The 21,290-nt window shown below is 34.2% G+C and overlaps 2 protein-coding genes across 2 annotated transcripts; both read right to left on the reverse strand.

Moving 5' to 3' along the window:
• Window positions 1-402: 402 nt before the first annotated feature.
• On the reverse strand, window positions 403-3,668 carry LOC128171700 (protein jagged-1b-like). Its single transcript, XM_052837471.1, has 5 exons — window positions 3,488-3,668; window positions 2,762-2,986; window positions 1,898-2,140; window positions 1,432-1,569; window positions 403-860 (listed from the first exon to the last, which is right to left on the reverse strand). The coding sequence occupies exons 1-5, from the start codon at window positions 3,543-3,545 to the stop codon at window positions 703-705; spliced, it is 822 nt and encodes a 273-aa protein (XP_052693431.1). The 5' UTR covers window positions 3,546-3,668; the 3' UTR covers window positions 403-702.
• A 15,560-nt stretch (window positions 3,669-19,228) lies between these two features.
• LOC128174131 (uncharacterized) lies at window positions 19,229-21,283 on the reverse strand. The gene has a single exon (XM_052839761.1). The coding sequence runs from the start codon at window positions 21,281-21,283 to the stop codon at window positions 19,229-19,231; it is 2,055 nt and encodes a 684-aa protein (XP_052695721.1).
• Window positions 21,284-21,290: the final 7 nt, after the last annotated feature.

The following is a 21,290-nucleotide window of genomic DNA, read 5'->3' on the forward strand; positions in this document are numbered from 1 at the left end:
ATTTCATCTGTGAAATAGATTCCTGTGTTTTTAAACTTTAATTACTATCCTATCTGTGATTCTGAACAATATTTCTTCTTACAAAAATAAGAATGAATTTCAGATATATATTTTTAAGTCTTATATTGTACTAGTTAAAATTGGTTGTTTCGGTATAAAAACAATTTAGTGCAGGAGTCAGGCTATATGAAGTTTTATTTCCTCGGGAAAAACGATTGTTTTTAAGGAAATAAATCGTCATATCTTCCGAATATCAATACAAGCTTAATAATATATATACTGAAATCAGATGAAAAAACCCTTAACGTTTCGATAAAATATTATCAAGTATTGTTTTTTTAAACCTGCTTAATATAACTTTTGGTCAGAATAACAATGAGGAGAAAAATATTCAAGACAACACAATTTAAAATGAGTTTACTATTTTTGATAGAGTTGAGTTCAGCTTCAGAATAAGATCAACTAAATAACTTCATAAAATCGTATACGCATCTTTTGGAAAGTGCAAAATTCAAAGTATTTAATTTACTTTAAACACTGTACGTGCATTAATTCAGTATCTTTTGGAGATGCAAACTCAGATTTTTTTTTTCATTTTACATGCAATAAATCTACAACTTATGGAAAATTCAAATTCAAAATAATTTGGTAACAACGTTTTATGGTAACGAGCGTTTATGCATGAGATTTGCATTAAAATAATTAGTCTCCATGAATGCCTTTTTCACACATAGATCCTGTCCATCCATCAGCACAACCTCTCTCACACAGACCAGTCACGTGATTACAGGTGGTACCGCCTCTACAGTGTCCTTTACATTGTAGACTACAGCTGACACCATACCACCCTTCGATACATTCTATATAAAATATGCGAAACAAATCATATAAAAACATGACTTTGAAATTAAATCTTTTTTATTCCATGTAAGATTGCATTTAATCAGTTGAAGTTGAAGAAAAAAAGGTCCCTTTAAAAGGAACTCAAAATATAAATAATGAAGACCGGAATGCTCAACGTAGTTTATGCACATATAACTGACTAAATACTCAGAGGAATGGTTACATATATACATACTTGAGGAATTAACTTTATAACGTGATAAAGGCAATTTGGCTTTAGAAACCAGTGTGGCCAACAAAGATATCATTTTAAAATCATTTTTTCTTTATTCAAGGGCTTTGACAATAATGTTGCCTGTTAAAATTCCAACCTTGTAATACATTCCGGATTCTTCGGACAAAATATTAAAATTGTAAAATGACAAACGATTCAGAATAAACATTAATGTTAACTTTACAAGTAACACTAAATTGTTTTTGCAAGGAGCTTGATTATGAAATGTTAAACACCGATACACGTAAATATGTTTTGACCATTTTTTTTTGTAAAACGCTTAACTATATTGAACAGTAAAAAAAATATCGTACTTGTACTGCAGGTTTGTCCCGTCCATCCAGACTTACAGCCAATACATGATCGGTTTTGAATGTTACAAATGCTGTCTTTACAGTTGATGGGACATGGGATGTTGCAGTTTTCCCCATAAACACCAGATTTATTACAACCTATCGTTTCAAAGAAACGTGATGAATTGTTTCCTAAATAATTTATTTACTACAAATATAAGTTAATTTTTTCATAGCGAAAATAAGATATTCGTATCAAAACGTTACTCCATAACATGGTTTAGAAACAAATCATATATATAATCTAGATTGTCTAATAATATGCTTGTTTTTAAGCTGCTGTTACCTCATTGTTGCATTCACTATGGCTAAAAGATCTGCTGCAAATAACCATATTTTCAACAATTGTCTGTGTGGCATTAAAAAAAGTGTAACATGATTTGCCAACAGAATTGTTGTGCGCATTTTATAATTTTAACTTCGGTACCTTGTACAATAACTTCGCACAGTTCAGTGAAGACATTTTGAATTTCATATCCGTCAGGGTAGGTAACTCCATCAAGTCGATCATTGTAAAAGATGACGTAACGCCCCTGTCCTGTACACGTGGTTGTAAAATTTAGGGGTGGTAACTGTGGTCCGTCCTTGTAGCACAGAGTTGAACCCTGTATATCACCAGTAGTTGATACATACAAAGAGAATCCAGCAAAACGTCCACGTTGTCGATAACCTACAGTATAGGGTTCCAATGCCATCCATTTCAGTCAAAAGATGTTAAAATTTCTTAACAGAATTACAGAAGAACATTATCTTGTGTTTATTCTAATGGTTTACAAAATAAAGGTAACTTAAATATATCTCTCTTAATCTATTGATTGTAAAAAGTAGGTGGTAGGAGTTTTCAAAGTGAATCCCATTATGTTTTAAACTGAGGGTTTTATCTGTTAAAACACATTTATTTGTTATGTGCTTTGCTAAAACAGGGTTTGATTTTAAAACGATAAGTATTCGTAATGATACGTGATCACAGTGATAAGAATTTACAAAACTTAAAAAAACTGCGTGTTCTGTTTCTTTTTTTCTTTAATTTTGCCTTCAATATCTATTTTCGATCGACATGGCTGAGTTATCTATAATAGAATATTATGAATATTTAAACAAGAAAAAACCCATTTCGTACTATATTTTAATTAATATAGCTTGTGATTTATAGTTCTTAATAATTCTCACTTTAATATAGTTAAAATGCATATTGATACTGGTTTCCTAGTAATTGCTTTTTAAATTAAAATACGCAAATTATCATTTACGAACACAAGTATCAATACACCATGAATACAAAACTACATACCGTATCCGTCGTAGTTTTTAAACAGTATGTTAATGCTGTAAATACTGTACACTCTACCAAGGTCAACTTTCCACCATACGCTGTTGTGAGGGTTGAATATTCCTATCTCTGTTGTTCTCGTACAAGTTGTTGTGTTTCCATCAACTGCGTTATTTGCATCATAATACATGTAACCACCTGGATAGGTTTGGGATTGAGTAGCGATTTTTCTGTAGGCCAGATCATCTGTACGAAAAAAATATATCTCAAGATATATTGCGATATTTTGAGATAAATTTTGTTAATGTTTTCTGTTATAAGGAGTAAGTCACTGCGATGAACTTTCCTGATTTATGCAGTGTTTATGCAGTTTATGCTTCAACTTTTTTTGTCATTGTGTTGTGCCGTGTTGCTATTAATTAAACGTAAGTCTACTTATCTTTATCGGAACAACTGATTTTTTTCTTTAATAAAAGATATTACTCAACAAGTAGATTTTCAAATCGCTTTATGGATATTTTATTATATTTAAGCATGTCAAAATGTTTCTATTTAAATAAGATTGATTTGAAATATTCTTGAGCAGCTTTTTAATTAAAGTAGATGAAATTCCTGTTATTTTTTTATTATTATGATCCAAACTTCGATTTTGTAGACTACTTTGCATTTTAGTTACATGAAATTTGTTGTATCTGCATTAAATTAATTGATACAGAATTTATTACAAATATAAACTGAGTCACATACCATATGTAAATACAAAAGTTAATCCCACAAGATGTAAAAGAAATGTAATTATATCCATTGTTTCCGATTATTCAAAAACACGTCTTAACATATGCTTTTTATCCCGGAAGATTAAGAAAATACAGGACAACACCAATAATTATCGCTGGTCTTCTTGTGATAAAAAGACACTTCAACTTGAAAATTCGTACAGATAGCTTATCGAGCCTGTTTTTTCAAAATACACCCTTAGCATTTATGTCAACAGAATAAAAAAACCTTTACATATCAACAGGGCATGCTGATTTACCGAATTCATTTCATTGATTACATAATTAGTACTACACAGTTAAAGATTGATGTCCAAGTATATCGTATACTTATATAAAATATACTCTTCTCCGTCCTATGTGATATAAACTTAAAAATTCGCTTACCTGTGTGACGTAAACACAAGGTGTGTGATATAAAAAAAAATTCAGGGAAGTTCATTAGAGGTGGAATATAGACACGGAGCGATTTGTTTACAATAATCACTTACCGCATGATGTTTTTGATTGTTTTTCTTTCTTTCATATTTTTTATATGTATATGATATAAAAATCATAACATGGCAAATTTTATATCGCATTTTATATAAGCCCTCGTTCGCTGTATATCAGCCCTCGAGCCTGGCGGCTCCCGGTACCTTGTACAATAACTTCGCACAGTTCAGTGAAGACATTTTGAATTTCATATCCGTCAGGGTAGGTAACTCCATTAAGTCGCTCATTGTAAAAGATGACGTAACGCCCCTGTCCTGTACACGTGGTTGTAAAATTTAGGGGTGGTAACTGTGGTCCGTCCTTGTAGCACAGAGTTGAACCCTGTATATCATCAGTGGTTGATACATACAAAGAAAATCCAGCAAAACGTCCACGTTGTCGATAACCTACAGTATAGTGTTCCAATGCCATCCATTTCAGTCAACAGATGTTTAAATTTCTTAACAGAATTACAGAGGCACCTTCTGTTGTGTTTATCCTAATGGTTTACAAAATAAAGGTAACTTACATCGCTCTCTCTCTCTTAATCTATTGATTATAAAAAGTAGGTGGTAGGAGTTTTCAAAGTGAATCACATTATGTTTTAAACTGAGGGTTTTAACTGCTAAATCACAATTGTTTGTTATGTGCTTTGCTTAAACAGGGTTTGATTTCAAAACGATGTCAAGTATTCGTAATGATACATGATCACAGTGATAAGAATTTACAAAACTTAAAAAAAACTGCGTTTTCTGTTTCTTTTTTCTTTTAATTTTGCCTTCAATACCTATTTTCGATCGACATGGCTGAGTTATCTGTAATAGAGTTTAATGAATTTTTTAACAAGAAAAAAAAACTATTTCCTACTATATTTTAATAAATATAGCTTGTGATTTATAGGTCTTAATAATTCTCACTTTAATATAGTTAAAATGCATATTAATACTGGTTTCCTAGTAATTGCTTTTTAAATAAGAATCTGCAAATCATCATTAACGAACACCATTATCAATATACTATGCATACAAAATTACATACCGTATCCATCGTTGTTTTCAAACAGTATGGTAACGCTGTAAATGCTGTACATTCTACCAAGGTCAACAATCCACCATACGGTGTTGTGCAGGTTGTAGATTCCTATCGCACTTCCGGTAATGGCAGCGAGCGACAGGTGCGTGTAAACACAAGCTCCGCAATTTTACAGGCATATTCTTTATATTGCCTTGCTTTTGAGTGAATGGAATAATTGGATCAACGATATGTGACGGTGATTTTGTGCTCCACATTTATTTTGAAGCAGGGAACAAGTGGTATGTACATTATCTACAATCTACATTTATCGGTAGTCGTTGAGCACTAGTCGAACACTCATACGTAACGCCTTTGCATGGCTCAGAGAACACGGGCTGCGAGTAAATCTGCCCCAGTGAAATCTCCTGTTCATTTATCTACGGATAACTCACTGAATAAAAGCATGGGCAACGAAAAGAAAACTTCGAACTCTCAGGATGATGTATTGAGAGATATAGTTGCGGAATTGAAAAACTTAAAGGAATGTGTCGGCAAGACAGTAAAAAATGATGAATTAAAAACAGTCATAACATCGACAATAAAAGAAATTTTAAATGACCACAAAGTGGAAATGGAAGAGTTGTGGGACGAAAAAAATAAAGCACTCATCGATATCATAGATGCCCCAAAAAATGAAATTGAAAACTTAAAATCAAAAATTCATGAAAAGACAACAGAAAATGAAGAGTTAAAAAAAATGGCACAATCCGCAATGAGTAAGGCCAATTGGAACGAACAGTATTCGCGGAAAAACAACATTAAAGTCCATGGGGTGAAAGAACAAGCGGCCGAGAATACCAAAGCTGTTGTGCAAACTTTGATCAAGGAAAATACGAATGCGACCCTGAATGATGAAGACATCATTGCTATACATCGTATCCCAGGAAGAAAAGGCTACGATCGACCGATCTTAGTAAGACTAAAAAACAACAATTCAAAATCGGCTATAATGAAACAACGATCGGAGATTAAAAGGAAATCTAAGGGTGCATATCGTCTCAGTGATGATGTAACAAAACTTAACTCCGATCTCATCAACAAATTGGCAAAGAATGACCAAATATCGTCCGCCTGGTATTTTAATGGACATGTTTATGGCCAGGTTGGAGGGGTTAAAGTCATCTTTGACATTTATGACGATGTGGAAGCAAAAATCGGTGACATTATGTTCCGTAAGAATTCCGGATAAAAGTGTTCCGTACTGATGGGCCGTCCGATTAGTGACACATGGTGACTTCCGGTAACATTCTACGTATATTATTTTGACTGATAATAGGTTGCCTGTATATATGCAGGAGCGTGTGTGCTGTCATCACAATGTATATGCTTTTTACTTGTCCTTTCCCTAATATACTTTTTCTTTATCCTCTTTTCTTAATCTTCAATCTTTTCTTTCAATCTCAAATGCATTCGAGTCCCGGTTCCGGTGAGTATCATTTATCGAATTTGAAGAACCTCTTATTTTTGCTACCTAATGGTTAAGATAATATCCGTTAATTGTCAAGGGCTTGGCGACGTTGCAAAGCGCAGGGATGTTTTTAATTACTTGAGATCATTGAAATATAATTTATATTGTTTGCAGGACACGCATTTTACAAAAGATAATGAAAATGAGGTCAGAAATTTATGGGGATCTCAATGCTATTTCAGTTCCTTTTCTTCAAATTTTAGAGGAGTTGCTGTCCTTGTAGATAATAATTTTGATTTCAAGGTTCTTGCTGAAAAAGGTGATATTGATGGGAATTATTATTACTTAGGATATCTATAGAAAGCCATGATGTATTATTATGCAATATTTATGGTCCAAATACGGACACCCCGCAATTTTATGAAAATATACAAATGCACATTGATGATATGCAATGCCAGAATGTTATCTGGTGTGGAGATTTTAATTTGGTTTTAGATCCTACTATAGATTGTTATAATTATAAGGGTATAAATAACCCGAAAGCTAGAAATAAGGTTTTAGAGATTATCGAGACTTACGCATATATAGATCCTTTTAGACAGTTACATGAAGACTTACGTAGATATACATGGAGGAAACGATCCCCTCTTAAGCAAAGCAGATTAGATTTTTTTTTGATATCTGAATCATTGTTGTTTAGTTTAGAAACATGTACAATAGAATCCAGTTACAGGTCAGATCATTCGGCCATAAGTATATCACTTGTCTTTAATGATTTTAAGAAAGGAAAAGGGCTGTGGAAATTTAATAACTCCTTACTGTATGATAATGATTATTTAGAGTGTATTAGAGATTTTATACTTCAAGTTAAGAAACAATATGCTTTACCAGTTTATAATATAAACAATTTACACCAGTTGCCAGATGAAAATATTCTTTTCACCATTAATGATCAGTTATTCCTTGAAACATTGTTAATGGAAATACGAGGTAAAACTATTTCTTATTCATCATATATTAAAAAGAAAAAAGATAAACAGGAAAAAGAATTGGTGAAAGAAATTAAAGACATTGAAAAGAATATTTCTGAAAGCAATGTAGATTTACTATATAACAAAAATCAGGAATTAGAAAAGCTTAGAAAACATAAATTACAAGGCAATTATATTAGAAGTAGAGCAAAACGGATTGAAGAAGGAGAAAAACCATCAAGTTATTTTTGTAAACTGGAGTCCAGGAATTTTATTAGTAAGATTATACCAAAATTGGAGTTGGATTCAGGGGAGGTAATATATGACCAGACAAAAATCCTGACTGAAACTAAAAGCTTTTATACAAAATTATATGAAAACAAGTTAGATAATGTCAACTTTGGTTTAAATAATGAATTAATATATGCTGACATTCCTAAATTGTCCGAAACGGAATCAGATTCTTTAGAGGGTGAAATTACTTTTAATGAGTCTTCAAAAACACTTTCTAGTATGAAAGCTAATAAATCACCTGGATCTGATGGTTTTTCTTCAGAATTTTTTAAGGTTTTTTGGAAATACATTGGTGTTTTTGTTGTTAGATCTATAAATTATGGATATAAAAATAATATATTATCAGTCACACAAAGACATGGTGTAATTACTTTGCTACCTAAAGGTGACAAAGCTAGACACTATATTAAGAACTGGCGTCCTATAACTTTATTAAATACTGTGTACAAAATTGCATCTGGGTGTATTGCTGCTTGATTAAAAAAATATTTACATAAAATTATAAATCCAGATCAAACTGGATTTATGTCTAATAGATATATTGGAGAAAATACAAGGTTAATATATGACATAATGCAATATACTGAAGATGAAGAAATTCCCGGTCTTTTATTGCTTATCGACTTTGAAAAGGCTTTTGATACCTTATCTTGGAATTTTATACAACAAACTTTCGATTTTTTTAACTTTGGTCCCACTATTAGACAGTGGGTTAAGATTTTTTATACAAACATAACATCTGCGGTTAATCAAGGTGGCACTCTCTCTGAAACTTTTAATATTCTGAGGGGGTGTAGACAAGGAGATCCATTATCCCCTTATATATTCCTGATTTGTGCAGAAATTTTGGCGATACAAATTAGAAAAAATGAAAAAATTAAAGGTATAACAGTTGGTAATATAGAAAAAAAGATTTCGCAACTTGCAGATGACACCTCGATTATCCTGGATGGAAGTGAAGAAAGTTTATTAGAAACCATATCTACATTACATAGATTCTCGGAAATGTCCGGCTTGTGTATAAATTATTCAAAAACTCATACTGTATGGATAGGTTCCAAAAAAAATAGTAATGATATACTTATTCCTAATAGCAAGTTGAATTGGGGATCTACTAAATTCACCTTGCTTGGAATAAATTTTGATGTTGATTTGCTAAATATGCCTAGTATTAACTATGATCCAAAACTGGTTAAAATTAAGTCTATCCTTAAACAGTGGGAGAAAAGACATTTAACTCCCATTGGCAAGATTACAGTTATTAAGACATTAGTGCTGCCTTTGTTGAATCATATACTAATGTCTATCCCAAACCCATCTGTCTTTTATTGTAAAGAATTAGAAAAGCTAATTTTTTCATTTATATGGAATGGCTCAACTCACAGAATAAAGAGGGATGTTCTTGTTCAAAAATATGAAGAAGGTGGTCTTAAGATGATAAATATCAAAGCATTTATATCCTCCATGAAATTATTCTGGGTGAGACAGCTTATTGTTACAAACAGGGGGTTGAGTCAATTCATACTTAATTTTAATCAAAATAAATTTACATCATGTGGTATTGAATACATTAATATACTTTTGAAATCATTAAAAAACAAGTTCTGGATAGATGTGTTTAAGGCATGGGTTGACCTGCATAATATATTAAAGTCTGGTGCAACTGCAGACTTACCTTTATTTTATAACCCTTTGATCCATATTGGAGGGAAATCTTTTTTTAATAAACAACTATTTGATAATAATATTAGATACATCAATGATATCATTGAGGAAGGTAGTACTTTTCTTAGTTTTGATAAGTTTTGTGATATGTATACGAATGTAAAGGTCAACTTTTTAGAATATGCAAGTATAATCCATGCTGTAAAGACATACATCAGAAAATTGGGTGAAAACCAAACTTTAAGAAAATTAGCAAACCCGCTTATTAGAGAAAACATACATAAAGTTATGAAATGTAAAAAGTCAAAGTTTTTTTATGATATTTTAAACAATAATACCTCTGTGACAACAGGTAAAAGAAGGTGGAATGAATTATTAGATATAGAGGACATGGAATGGAAATTAATCCATAAACTACCTTTCATAATAACAAAAAACTGTAAACTTCAATGGTTCCAATACAGAATAATTAACAAAATTTTAGCAACAAACTCTTTTTTATTCAAAATTAAAAAAATAAACTCTAAAATGTGTACCTTTTGTCACCGAGAAGAGGAAACTATAGAACATATACTGTGGGATTGTGAATGTGTTCAATCCTTTTTAGAACATTTTAAACATTATTTAGAAGAAAAAATCAATTTTCAGGTTACATTTACCAAGAAAACTTTCATTCTAGGCATCCTTGGTAAAAACAAAGATATCCTTAATATCATTTTTATACCCCCCGCAAACAAAGTTTGGGGGGGTATATAGGAATCACCTTGTCCGTCCGTCCGTCTGTCTGTCTGTCTGTCCGTCTGTCTGTGCAATCGTGTCCGGTCCATATCTTTCTTATGGAGAAACATTGGAAGTTCTTACCTCACACAAAGATTGCTTATGACCTAAGGGTGTGTCATGATCTTGACCCAAAGTCATTTGGGCAAGGTCAAGGTCACTGGCAGAAAAAGTGCAAAATTCGTGTCCGGTCCATATCTTTCTTATGGAGAAACATTGGAAGTTCTTACTTCACACAAAGATTGCTTATGACCTAAGGGTGTGTCATGACCTTGACCCAAGGTCATTTGGGCAAGGTCACTGGCAGAAAAAGTGCAAAATTCGTGTCCGGTCCATATCTTTCTTATGGGGAAACATTGGAAGTTCTTACTTCACACAAAGATTGCTTATGACCTAAGGGTGTGTCATGACCTTGACCCAAGGTCATTTGGGCAAGGTCAAGGTCACTGGCAGAAAAAATGCAAAATTCGTGTCCGGTCCATATCTTTCTTATGGGGAAACATTGGAAGTTCTTTCTTCACACAAAGATTGCTTATGATTAAAGGGTGTGTCATGACCTTGACCAAAGGTCAATTGAGAAAGTTCAAGGTCATTGTTTCAAAAAAGCTAAATTCTGTCTGTGTCATGTCTTGTATTAATGGAAATATTAGAAGCTAAAAATTAACAGTTTTCAAAAATAAAGCAGTTGTTATTGATAGAAAATGGACAGTGAAATCGATTCATCCAATATTTTCTATAATAGCAAAAATACACGCGTAATGATTTTTTTCTTAGCGGGGGGTATCAATTGTGAGCTTGCTCACAGTACCTTTAGTTCTTTGGTTAAAGTACTATATTTACACAGCAAGGTGTACCGAGAAACAGTTGAGTGTTTCTTATGCAATGTCGTCTTTAAAGCTCTTTTATGAAACACAGAAATTTATTTCTTATAAAAATGGTGAAAATGAGATTTTTGATACTCATTGGAACATCTGGAATCCAATTTTTACTTGAATTTTCTCTCTCTCTCTCTCTCTCTCTCTCTCTCTCTCTCTTTCTCTCAATAAAAAAAAAATTTGCACTTCTGAATAATTATATATAAAGCATCATAATCATGCGTTGTATTTCTGCAGAATGTGTGAAATAAAAAAAAAAAAAAAAAAAATTTCCTATCGCTACTGTTCTCATACAAGTTGCTGTGTTTCTATCAACAGCGTTATTTGCATCATAATACATGTAACCACTTGGATACGTGTAGGTTTGGGTTTGAGTAGCGATTTTTTTGTAGGCCAGATCACCTGTACGAAAAAAATAAATGCGATGGCGTTTTTTGTTTAATGCAATGGCACTTTTTGCCATTTATACCGTTTTCTGCTCCTTTTAGAAAAACGGGCCTATCTTAACCGGAACAACTGATTTTTACTTCTTTTTTGAAAAAAAAATAAGATATTACTCAAGAAGTAGATCTTAAAATCGTTTTATAGATATGTTATTATGTTTGTTTAATTATATTTAATGATGTCCAAATTTTTCTATCTGAACAAGTTTGCATTTAAATATTCTTCATCAGCATTTTAATTAAAGTAGATGAAATTCATGTTATTTTTTTTTATTGTTATGATCTATAGAATTGATTTTATGATTTCCAAATTTATTTTCCAAATTTATCAGAACAGGTTTTTCATTTCTTCCAATTTCGTCAGGACATATTATTTTCGTTATGTGATGCAAGGCCGCCATACCTGTAAGAACCGTAGACTACGGCGTAGTGAAGTTTGAACTGTTTATTTAATAATAATAGATGTATCAGAAAATAATCAAGGTAATTACCATTTGCATTGTTGTTATACACAGTAATAATTTTTTGCGTTTCCCCCCATAGTGTATTTTTGTCGTTTAAACAAGTTTCGATATGTAAACAAAAAGGGTGTGGAACATCGGTCAAGTCTAAATTTTCTACGCTAATACTTTCGTACATTGTTTGTTTATTATATCAAATATCATCAGGTCAGGCATCATTATTATTATCATGGCTAATCTAATTTTTCTGTCAGATGTATACGTGTACATCATAGTAAGTTTCGTAATTTTACTTTTTATTGTAGTCAATCTTTTCCTACATTGATAAATAAAAGGAACGGAAATGAATTGGCTGTTGCGATACAAAGAAGCAGTTCATAGTATTACACGATCCAAACTTCGATTTTGTAGACTTTGCATTTTAGTAACATGAAATTATTTGTATTAACAATAAAGTAATACATTTAAAAAAAACAATTACAAATATAAACTTAGTCACATACCATAGGTAAAATACAAAAGTTAATCCCACGAGATGTAGAAGAAATATAATTATATCCATTGTTTTCGATTATTTTAACAAAACGTCTAAGCATATGCTTTTGATCACGGAAGATAAAGGAAATATAGGACAGCACCAAAAATTATCGCTTGTCTTCTTGTGATAAAGAGACACTTCAATTTGATAATTCAAAGTACACTCTAAAAATTTATGTCAACAGAAATAAAATTTAAATATTAGCAGGACATGCTGATTTACCGAATTAATTTCATTGATAACATAATTACTAACCTTACTTTTACACTTATTTAGACATTAAAGTAATTGTTAAATAGGCCCCACAGGACATCTTAGTATTTAGTTACATAATTCAACCTGTTAATCTTTTTTTCTTTTTAATATATGATGAATAAGAAATAATTTTACCTCGTATTTCCATTAACAATGTTTCATGGAATAACTGATCATTAATAGTGAAAAGGATATTTTCATCTGTCAGCTGGTGTAAATTGTTTATACAACAACGATTCAGATAAAAAAAAATCTAATATGCTTTACTTAAGAGGGGATCGTTTCCTCCATGTATATCTAGGATCTATATATGCATAAGTCTTCATCATTTCTAGAACCTTATTTCTAGCTTTCGGGTTATTTATACCTTCATAATTATAACAATCTAGAGTAGGATCTAAATCTAAATTAAAATCACCACACCAAATGACATTCTGGCATTGCATATTATCAATGTGCATATGTATATTTTCATAAAATTGCGGGCTGTCCGTATTTGGACCATAAATATTACATAATAATACAACATGGCTCTCTATAGATATCTTAAGTAATTAAAAAATCCCATCAATATCACCTTTTTCAGTGAGAACCTTTAAATCAAAATTATTATTTACAAGGACAGCAGCTCTTCTAGAATTTGAAGAAAAGGAACTGAAATAGCATTGAGATTCCCATAAATTTCTGACCTCATTTTCATTATCTTTTGAAAAAGGCGTGTCCTGCAAACAATATAAATTATATTTCAATTATCTCAAATAACTAAATACATCCCTGCGCTTTTCAATGTCGCCAAGCCCTTGACAATTAACGGATAATATCTTAACCACTAGGTAGCAAAATAAGAGATTTTTCAAATTCGATAAAAGATACTCACCGGAACCGGGACTCAAATGCATTTAAAATTGAAAGGAAAAATTGAAGATTAAGAAAAGAGGGTGAAGAAAAATTACATTTGGAAAAGGATAAGTAAAAAGCATATATATTGTAATGTCAGCACAGACGTTCCTGCATATATACAGGCAATATATTATCATTAATACACGTAGAATGTTTCCGGAGTCACCATGTGTCACTAATCGGACGGCCCATCAGTACGAAACACTTTTATCCGGAATTCTTAAGGAACATAATGTCACCGGTTTCTGCTTCCACTTCGTCATAAATGTCAAAAATGACTTTAACCCCTCTAACCAGAGCATATACATGTCCATTAAAATACCAGGCGGACAATATTTGGTCATTCTTTGGCAATTTTTTGATGAGGTCGGAGTTAGGTTTCGTCATCACTGAATCGATAAGCACCCTTTAAATTTCCTTTTAATCTCCGAACGTGATTTCATTATAGCCGATTTTGCATTGTTGTTCTTTAGTCTTACTAAAATCGGTCGGTCATAGCCTTTTCTGCCTGGGATACGATGAATCGCAATGATATCTTCATCATTCCGGGTCGCATTCGTATTGTCTTTGATCATAGATTGCACAACAACATTGGTACTCTCGCCCGCTTGTTCTTTCACTTTTGTTTCAAAGAATTGGTGTTAGAAATTCAAGATATTGAGAGGAATATTTCTGAAGGCAATGTAGATTTACTATATAACAAAAATCAGGAATTAGAAAAGCTTAGAAAACATCAATTACAGGGCAATTATATAAGAAGTAGAGCAAAATGGATTGAAGAAGGAGAAAAACCATCAAGTTATATTTCTAAACTGGAGTCCAGGAGTTTTATTAGTAAGATTTTACCAAAATTGAAGTTGGATTCAGGGGAGGTAATATATGACCAGACAGAAATCCTGACTGAAACTAAAACTTTTATGCAATATTAAATGAAAACAAGTTAGATATTGTCAACATTGTTTCAATAATTAATTAATATATGATGACATTCCTAAACTGTCCGAAACGGAATAAGATTCTTTAGAGGGGGAAATTACTTTTAGTAAGGCTTCAAAAACACTTTCTATTGTGAGGCTTCAAAAACACCTTCTATTATGAAAGCTAATAAATCACCTTGATCGGATGGTTTTTCTTCAGAATTTTTTAAGGTTTTTTGGAAATACATGGATATAAAAATTATATATAATCAGTCACACAGAGACATTGTGTAATTACTTTGCTACCTAAAGGTGACAAAGCTAGACACTATATTAAGAACTGGCGTCCTAGAACTTTATTAAATACAGTGTACAAAATTGAATCTGGGAGAATCGCTGCTAGATTAAAAAATATTTACATAAACTTGGACATTTATTGTCTTCCTCTGTCATGAGGGTACATGTAAGTGGCTACAAAAAGAAAATAAGCCGTCTTACAAATTATTACATAAAACAGACAATTCATAAGCAAATCACAAGTTATGCAATAGCCAATCCACGATATACATTATGCCAAATTATGAAAATACACGAAAACGGAGTTTTATGACCTTTAAACAAATTACATTCAATTTTTATACTGTACTATATCGTTTGAAGTTTTGACTTGATATAAACAAAATTGTTACTAAAATAATGTTATATAATATATTCTACCCAGATTTTACATGATGTCAACGCAATGTGCGTTTCTGCACTTTTCTATGATTTACACCAATTATGCAAATATAAAGGATTAACAAAGAATGACACTTAGCGTTCACAATATTTAGACAGCGACTGACATTTTGCATAAGAAAAAACTTGCTCTTTTGGCCTGTATACAACACAGAGATGGCAATTATTCCTAAAAACAAATGCGGGGGTCTTTCCGGATGTACACAACAAACAGAACAAGGACAATGTAAAATTCAAAACCTGGACAGATATATTCCGTATCATTACATTATCGTAGTTTTTGTATGTAAATAGCGTGCGTTTGATGTGAGATTTTAAAAGATTAGTGCGATTGTTTCTCGACTTGTTGCAATAATGCTGTTGTCATAGGAAAAACCCATCGTGAGCCCTGGACCGGTAAATGTCCGAGTAAAAGTAAACTGGCGACTTCGAGAGAATAATGACGTTTATCTCCGTTATTTTGAGACCCATCAACTTGAAATTCGGCATGAGTGTATCTTGGACAATACTTTTATGAAAAATTCATGCATAATTCGAGTGTTTTAAAATTAATTGATTTATTAGGCTTTAAAGCGAGCTGGTAGTTTTTTTATCTGGGTCAGAGTTCGACCCCTTTCTTTATTTATGGTTACATTGAAATTAGTGTTAAAACGGGCTTGGCCCCTGTGGTTAACCCCGAGTGTAATCTAAAGTTAGCAAGGGAAATACTAAAGACGATACTATAAAATAATTCCTGGTAACAATATACCTATATCATAACACTTCATACGTACATTAACATAACTCTTGTCCCTCATGCTGGCCTGCACCTACCTTTAACATGATTCTACTCCGCGTCGAAAACAAATCTAAGTATGTGATCAGACTTCACGACAAGATCCGATTTCTGGTGGAGCTTCTTCGTCCCCGAGACAACGTTTAACCAGTATAAAATGGACAAAGCCATGTAAATATGTATCGGTGTGCTATATGCGACGCGTGTACTAAACCGTATATCCGGTAATTTTCTCGATGATCTAATTTTCGGTATATCTTTTAAATCGAAAGTAAATTATATCATGTATGAATTTTCTATAAGAAACTTTTTAAATCGCAAATAAAAAATGTTACTGATTTTCCCCAATTTCGCAAATTTTGTGACACGCTCATAAATATTATGGCTGGGTTTGTTTATCTCAAGAAGCACAGGTCACGTTAAATCTCGCGAAGTTTCACACTCCCGTGTTCTCTCCCTAATATCAAATTCCACGCACTTTTTCATGGCAGGAGAATACTAACGTAAAATACATTAGTCAATGCATTATTTTACAAACAGAATATGCACATAGAATAAGAAATAAATGCATCAATCCAAAGTCCACGAAAGGAATAATACATATCGGCCACGAGTTTCAGGTGTGCAATCGTGTGTAACGAATTCAAAGGGTTTATATACCAGAAGCTTGTAACATAAAGCATGCTTAGATTTTGACTTATGTATGGTCATAAGTAGGACTTAGGCGGAATCTTAAGACCTACACAAGGCCTGCTTAAGTACGTCTTATACCGTAACATAAAGTAAACTTAACAATGTTTCATTTAGGTCATGCTTATCTTAAAAGTAAAAACCTATTTTTCATTCCCTTTTGTCGAATTTGAAGGCATTGGTTTTTATATAGGTACACCTGCCTAACATCTTTATATTAGATGGGGGTGGATGTAACATTGAAGGTGGCATGAGTAAAATTTTTAAAAAGCTCAAAGCGATGGATCTTGGACAATATATTCTGACTATTGCTGCTGCTTGTTTGTTTTGACGAATATTCATTATTTAAGTCGTTCTCGAAGACTGCCTGTGGCATAATATCGCTGTACTGTTTTATGTTTTATTTGGGCACAAACCTCTCGGAAGAGGGTAAAAAACTACAAATAAGATAACACACATTTAGACACAATCAATACACAATTTCACAATAAAAATACTGACAAATGACAATGTTGACTAGACTTATTAAAGCTGTAATTAGGACTTGTTAACAGACTTTTAGGATAAAAACAATGACAAATTACTCTAAACCATTACTGTGTTAATATATAAGAATGACCTTAATTGTCCGCCATATTTACGACGACCCAGTTACAAATACAGATGATAGAAATGCAGAAATATGCAAATTATACAGAATGTTTACAAACTACACACAGCGTTCATAATATTTAAAGAGTATTCGATCATTTAATAGACAAAAAGAAGACATGGCAACAAAACTTACTCCATGAGGGGACAAAACACGCCAACATTGTAAACCACGTTGTGTGGGTGGAAACAAACAATAAAAACTAAAATTGAAACACGGGGACGGATATTTCCGGACACTACACTCCCCCTCTGATTTCTACTAGAAATCACTACTTTTTAAAACAAATTAACTGTTAGTTAGAATGCATTCTTATGAAGAAAATAGCACACATATATAACTGTATAGTAATGTCATTACACTTCCAAAAGCGTGACAAGTTCTGGAATCGGTCTCACATATGTAGAGCGTACACCGTCCTTCACAACGCATATCTCGACTTTCCGGACGCGACCATCATCACTTGGGAATGTTCTTTTCACAATGTCCATGGGCCAGTCATTACGCGCACTTCCACTGTCCTTCATCAAGATGACATCCCCAGTCTTCAAGTTTTGACGGTCTTTCTTCCACTTTGACGCACCTGGAGGGTATGTAAATATTCGTTTCTCCATCTTTTCCAAAATTCCTCAGCTAGTTTTTGTACTCGCTTCCAGTATGCACGTATGTCCTTTGGTCCAAATTTTGGAAATGGTCCAATGTCTGCCGAAGTCTTCATCGTTAGCAAGATGGATGGTGTAAGTAGACTCGGAGATTCAGGATCTGATGACACAGGAAGTAGCGGTCTGTTTTTCACTATGGCTGATACCTCTGCCATGAAAGTGACTAAGACATCATGGGTAAGTTCAACTCGATTCTGAAGTAACATAGAGTCAAGTATTCTGCATGATACTCCTATTAAGCGTTCCCATGCTCCTCCCATGTGGGAGGCATGACGTGGGTTAAATATCCAAGACGTTCCTGAATTGGATAGAAAGGTACCAACGGGTCCCTTATTCACAAACTCTGCATTGATGGACAGGTCCTGTGTAGCCCCAATGAAGTTGGTCCCACGATCAGACCTAAACTGCACTACTGGTCCTCTAATGGCTATGAAGCGTCTCAAGGCATTGATAAATGCCGCACTGGATAACTCTTCTATGACTTATATATGTATAGCTCTAGTCACCATACATGTAAATAATAAAGTCTTTGTCCTTTAATATTCCGCCAACTCGTAAGAGACCGTCTGGACCGAGCACTGGTGTCAAAGATAAGATTGAGCTTCTTTTCAGTGACCTTCCCTCTTTAATGGCTTGATTTTCAGGTCCAAAGGCTTCCTTCTGAACCATTTGAATTATGTAATGCTCCGTTTCCGAGATAATATTTGTGTCAACATTTTAGTAGTGTTTACTCCCTTGTACTTCCTGATGAAGTTCTTCAAATATGCTACTTTTCGCACAAGTTTTCTCCAGCCCGAAAACCTTGTAACATTGACACCTGCATGCATAGGTTTCTTGTCCTGCGACTCTTCAGTTTTACAGCACTTCACTTAAGGTTGCAACTCTTTATCTGTCTCTGGTTCAATGAGGGGGTACTGATACATTAGATGTTAAATCTATCAAAGGGTCTGGCCCTTTGATCCACTTATTGTTCGCTAGTTGACATGCTCTGACGCTTCTCGTTGCGACGTCTGCTGGGTTCAGTTCAGATGCTATGTACTTCCACTGCGAGGGTTGGCTTGACATTCTGATGCGACTCACTCGCTTTCCAACATAAAAGTAGAACCTTCTATTCTCGTTTGTTATGTACCCGAGTACAATTTAACTGTCAGAGTAGTAAGAAAAATCTTCTCTGTCTATCTTCAACTGCTCATGAATGACATCAGCTAACTGAACCGCTAGAACAGCAGCACATAACTCGAGTCTAGGTACTGTGTGTCCACTAGATGGAGCAACCTTTGCCTTTCCCATAAGAAAGCTTGTAGTGCATGAATCTGGATCGCTGCCATACAACTTTAAGAATGCGACTGCTGCAATGGCTTCTTTTGATGCATCTGCGTAGATGTGCACCTCTCGCTTCTGTGCGCCTTTAAATGACTGGGAACTATACTGTCTGGGAATCTGGAACTCCTCCAACTCCGGCAACGACTGCACCCAAGATTTCCATTCCTTGTAGAGAGAGTCAGGTAAGGGGTCATCCCAGTCCAACTCTGATGAGGAAGAGATCATGTTTCTCAGCAATATCTTGCCTTTGATTATAACTGGTTGTGCAAAACCTATCGGGTCGTAAATACTATTGATGATCGACAATGATCCACGTTTGGTGAACGGTTTCTGCTCTTCTGATACTTTGAATAGGAAGACATCTGAATTGGTATCCCATAGAAGTCCTAGACTTCTCTGTAGTGGTAGTGATGCTGTACCAAGGTCGAGATCCTTCAGGTTCTTGGCTAGGTCCTCTGACGGAAATGAGTCGAGGAGTGTTCGGCTATTTGAGGCAAATTTGTGGAGCCTCAACTTCCCTCCTTCGTTGAGTGCATCCTTGGTCCTGAGTACGAGGCTGATGGCTTCTTCTTCACTGTTACATGACAATAGCCCATCGTCAACGTAGAAATTATTGTTTATGAGTTCCTTTACATCGCTGGATGGTTCCACTGATTTTCTGAGACCATAAGTGGCCACGGAGGGAGAGGGACTATTCCCAAAGACGTGCACTGTCATACGATATTCTGTGAGTGGGCGGTTAAGATCATTATCCTCGTGCCAAAAAAATCTCAAAAAGTCTCTGTGTTCGGGGGTTACTTTGAAATTATAGAACATTTGTTCTACATCCATTGTCACAGCTATAGCTTCCTCTCTGAATCGCATAAGAATTCCTAGCAAGCTGTTGCTAAGATCAGGTCCTTTGAGCAGCACATCGTTAAGAGATACGTCGTGGAACTTGGCTGAAGAATCAAAAACCATTCTTATGCTGTCTGGCTTTTTGGGATGGTATACTCCGAAGAGCGGCAGATACCAGCATTCACTTCCTTCATCCGACGCTGGGGCCTTTTCTGCATAGTCATTATCAAATAACTTCTGCATAAAGTCTGTGACATGCTGACGATTTTGTTCATTGTGCTTCAGACTTGCGTCAAAGAATCTGGCACGTCGTTCAGCTGCTTCCCTGTTGTTTGGTAACGTTCTCCGTGTGGATCGGAAAGGGAGTGGAGTCATCCATTGTCTTTGATCTGTTTTCTGTATTCCAGAACTTATAATCTTGAGGAAGTCTTTATCTTCAACTGACAATCCTGGCTTCTCATCCTGCTCAGTCCTTCTAAAAACTGAGTCAAAGTCAATCTTGATCTCACTATTACACGGAATCATCGTGGTGGGACGCCCATTACTTAAGATGGCGGTCTTGTTGACGTTGACAACGTCCGGACTATGAACTGTTCCGAGGCAGACGTTTCCAATGATAACCCACCCAAGTGGCAATTGTTGTCCATAAGGTAAGTCGTTTTTCCCAATTCTGTGATCCAACACATGATGTGCCATAATGAGGTCACGACCAATCAGTAACTCTATGTTGATGCGTTCATCTACTTGTGGTATGAAGTGTGCGACATCCTTCAAGTGTGTAAAAGATTGTGCCACTTCAGGTGACGGTATTTCTTCTCTGTTATTAGGAATATCATTGCACTCGATCAAATCAGGTAGCTGCAAAGCACAAGAACCATCGATCGATTGCACCACATACCCAGAAGCTCTGCGTCCAGATGTGTTGAATCTACCAGCGCAAGAGGACAAGACATATTCCATCTCACTTCCACATTCTCCGAAGGCGTTGAAGAACTGTGAGACTGCTAGAGATCGGCTACTATGTTCGTCTATCATGCAATAG

The sequence above is a fragment of the Crassostrea angulata genome, chromosome 2, assembly GCF_025612915.1.
Source record: "Crassostrea angulata isolate pt1a10 chromosome 2, ASM2561291v2, whole genome shotgun sequence".
Taxonomy (NCBI): Eukaryota; Metazoa; Mollusca; class Bivalvia; order Ostreida; family Ostreidae; genus Magallana; species Magallana angulata.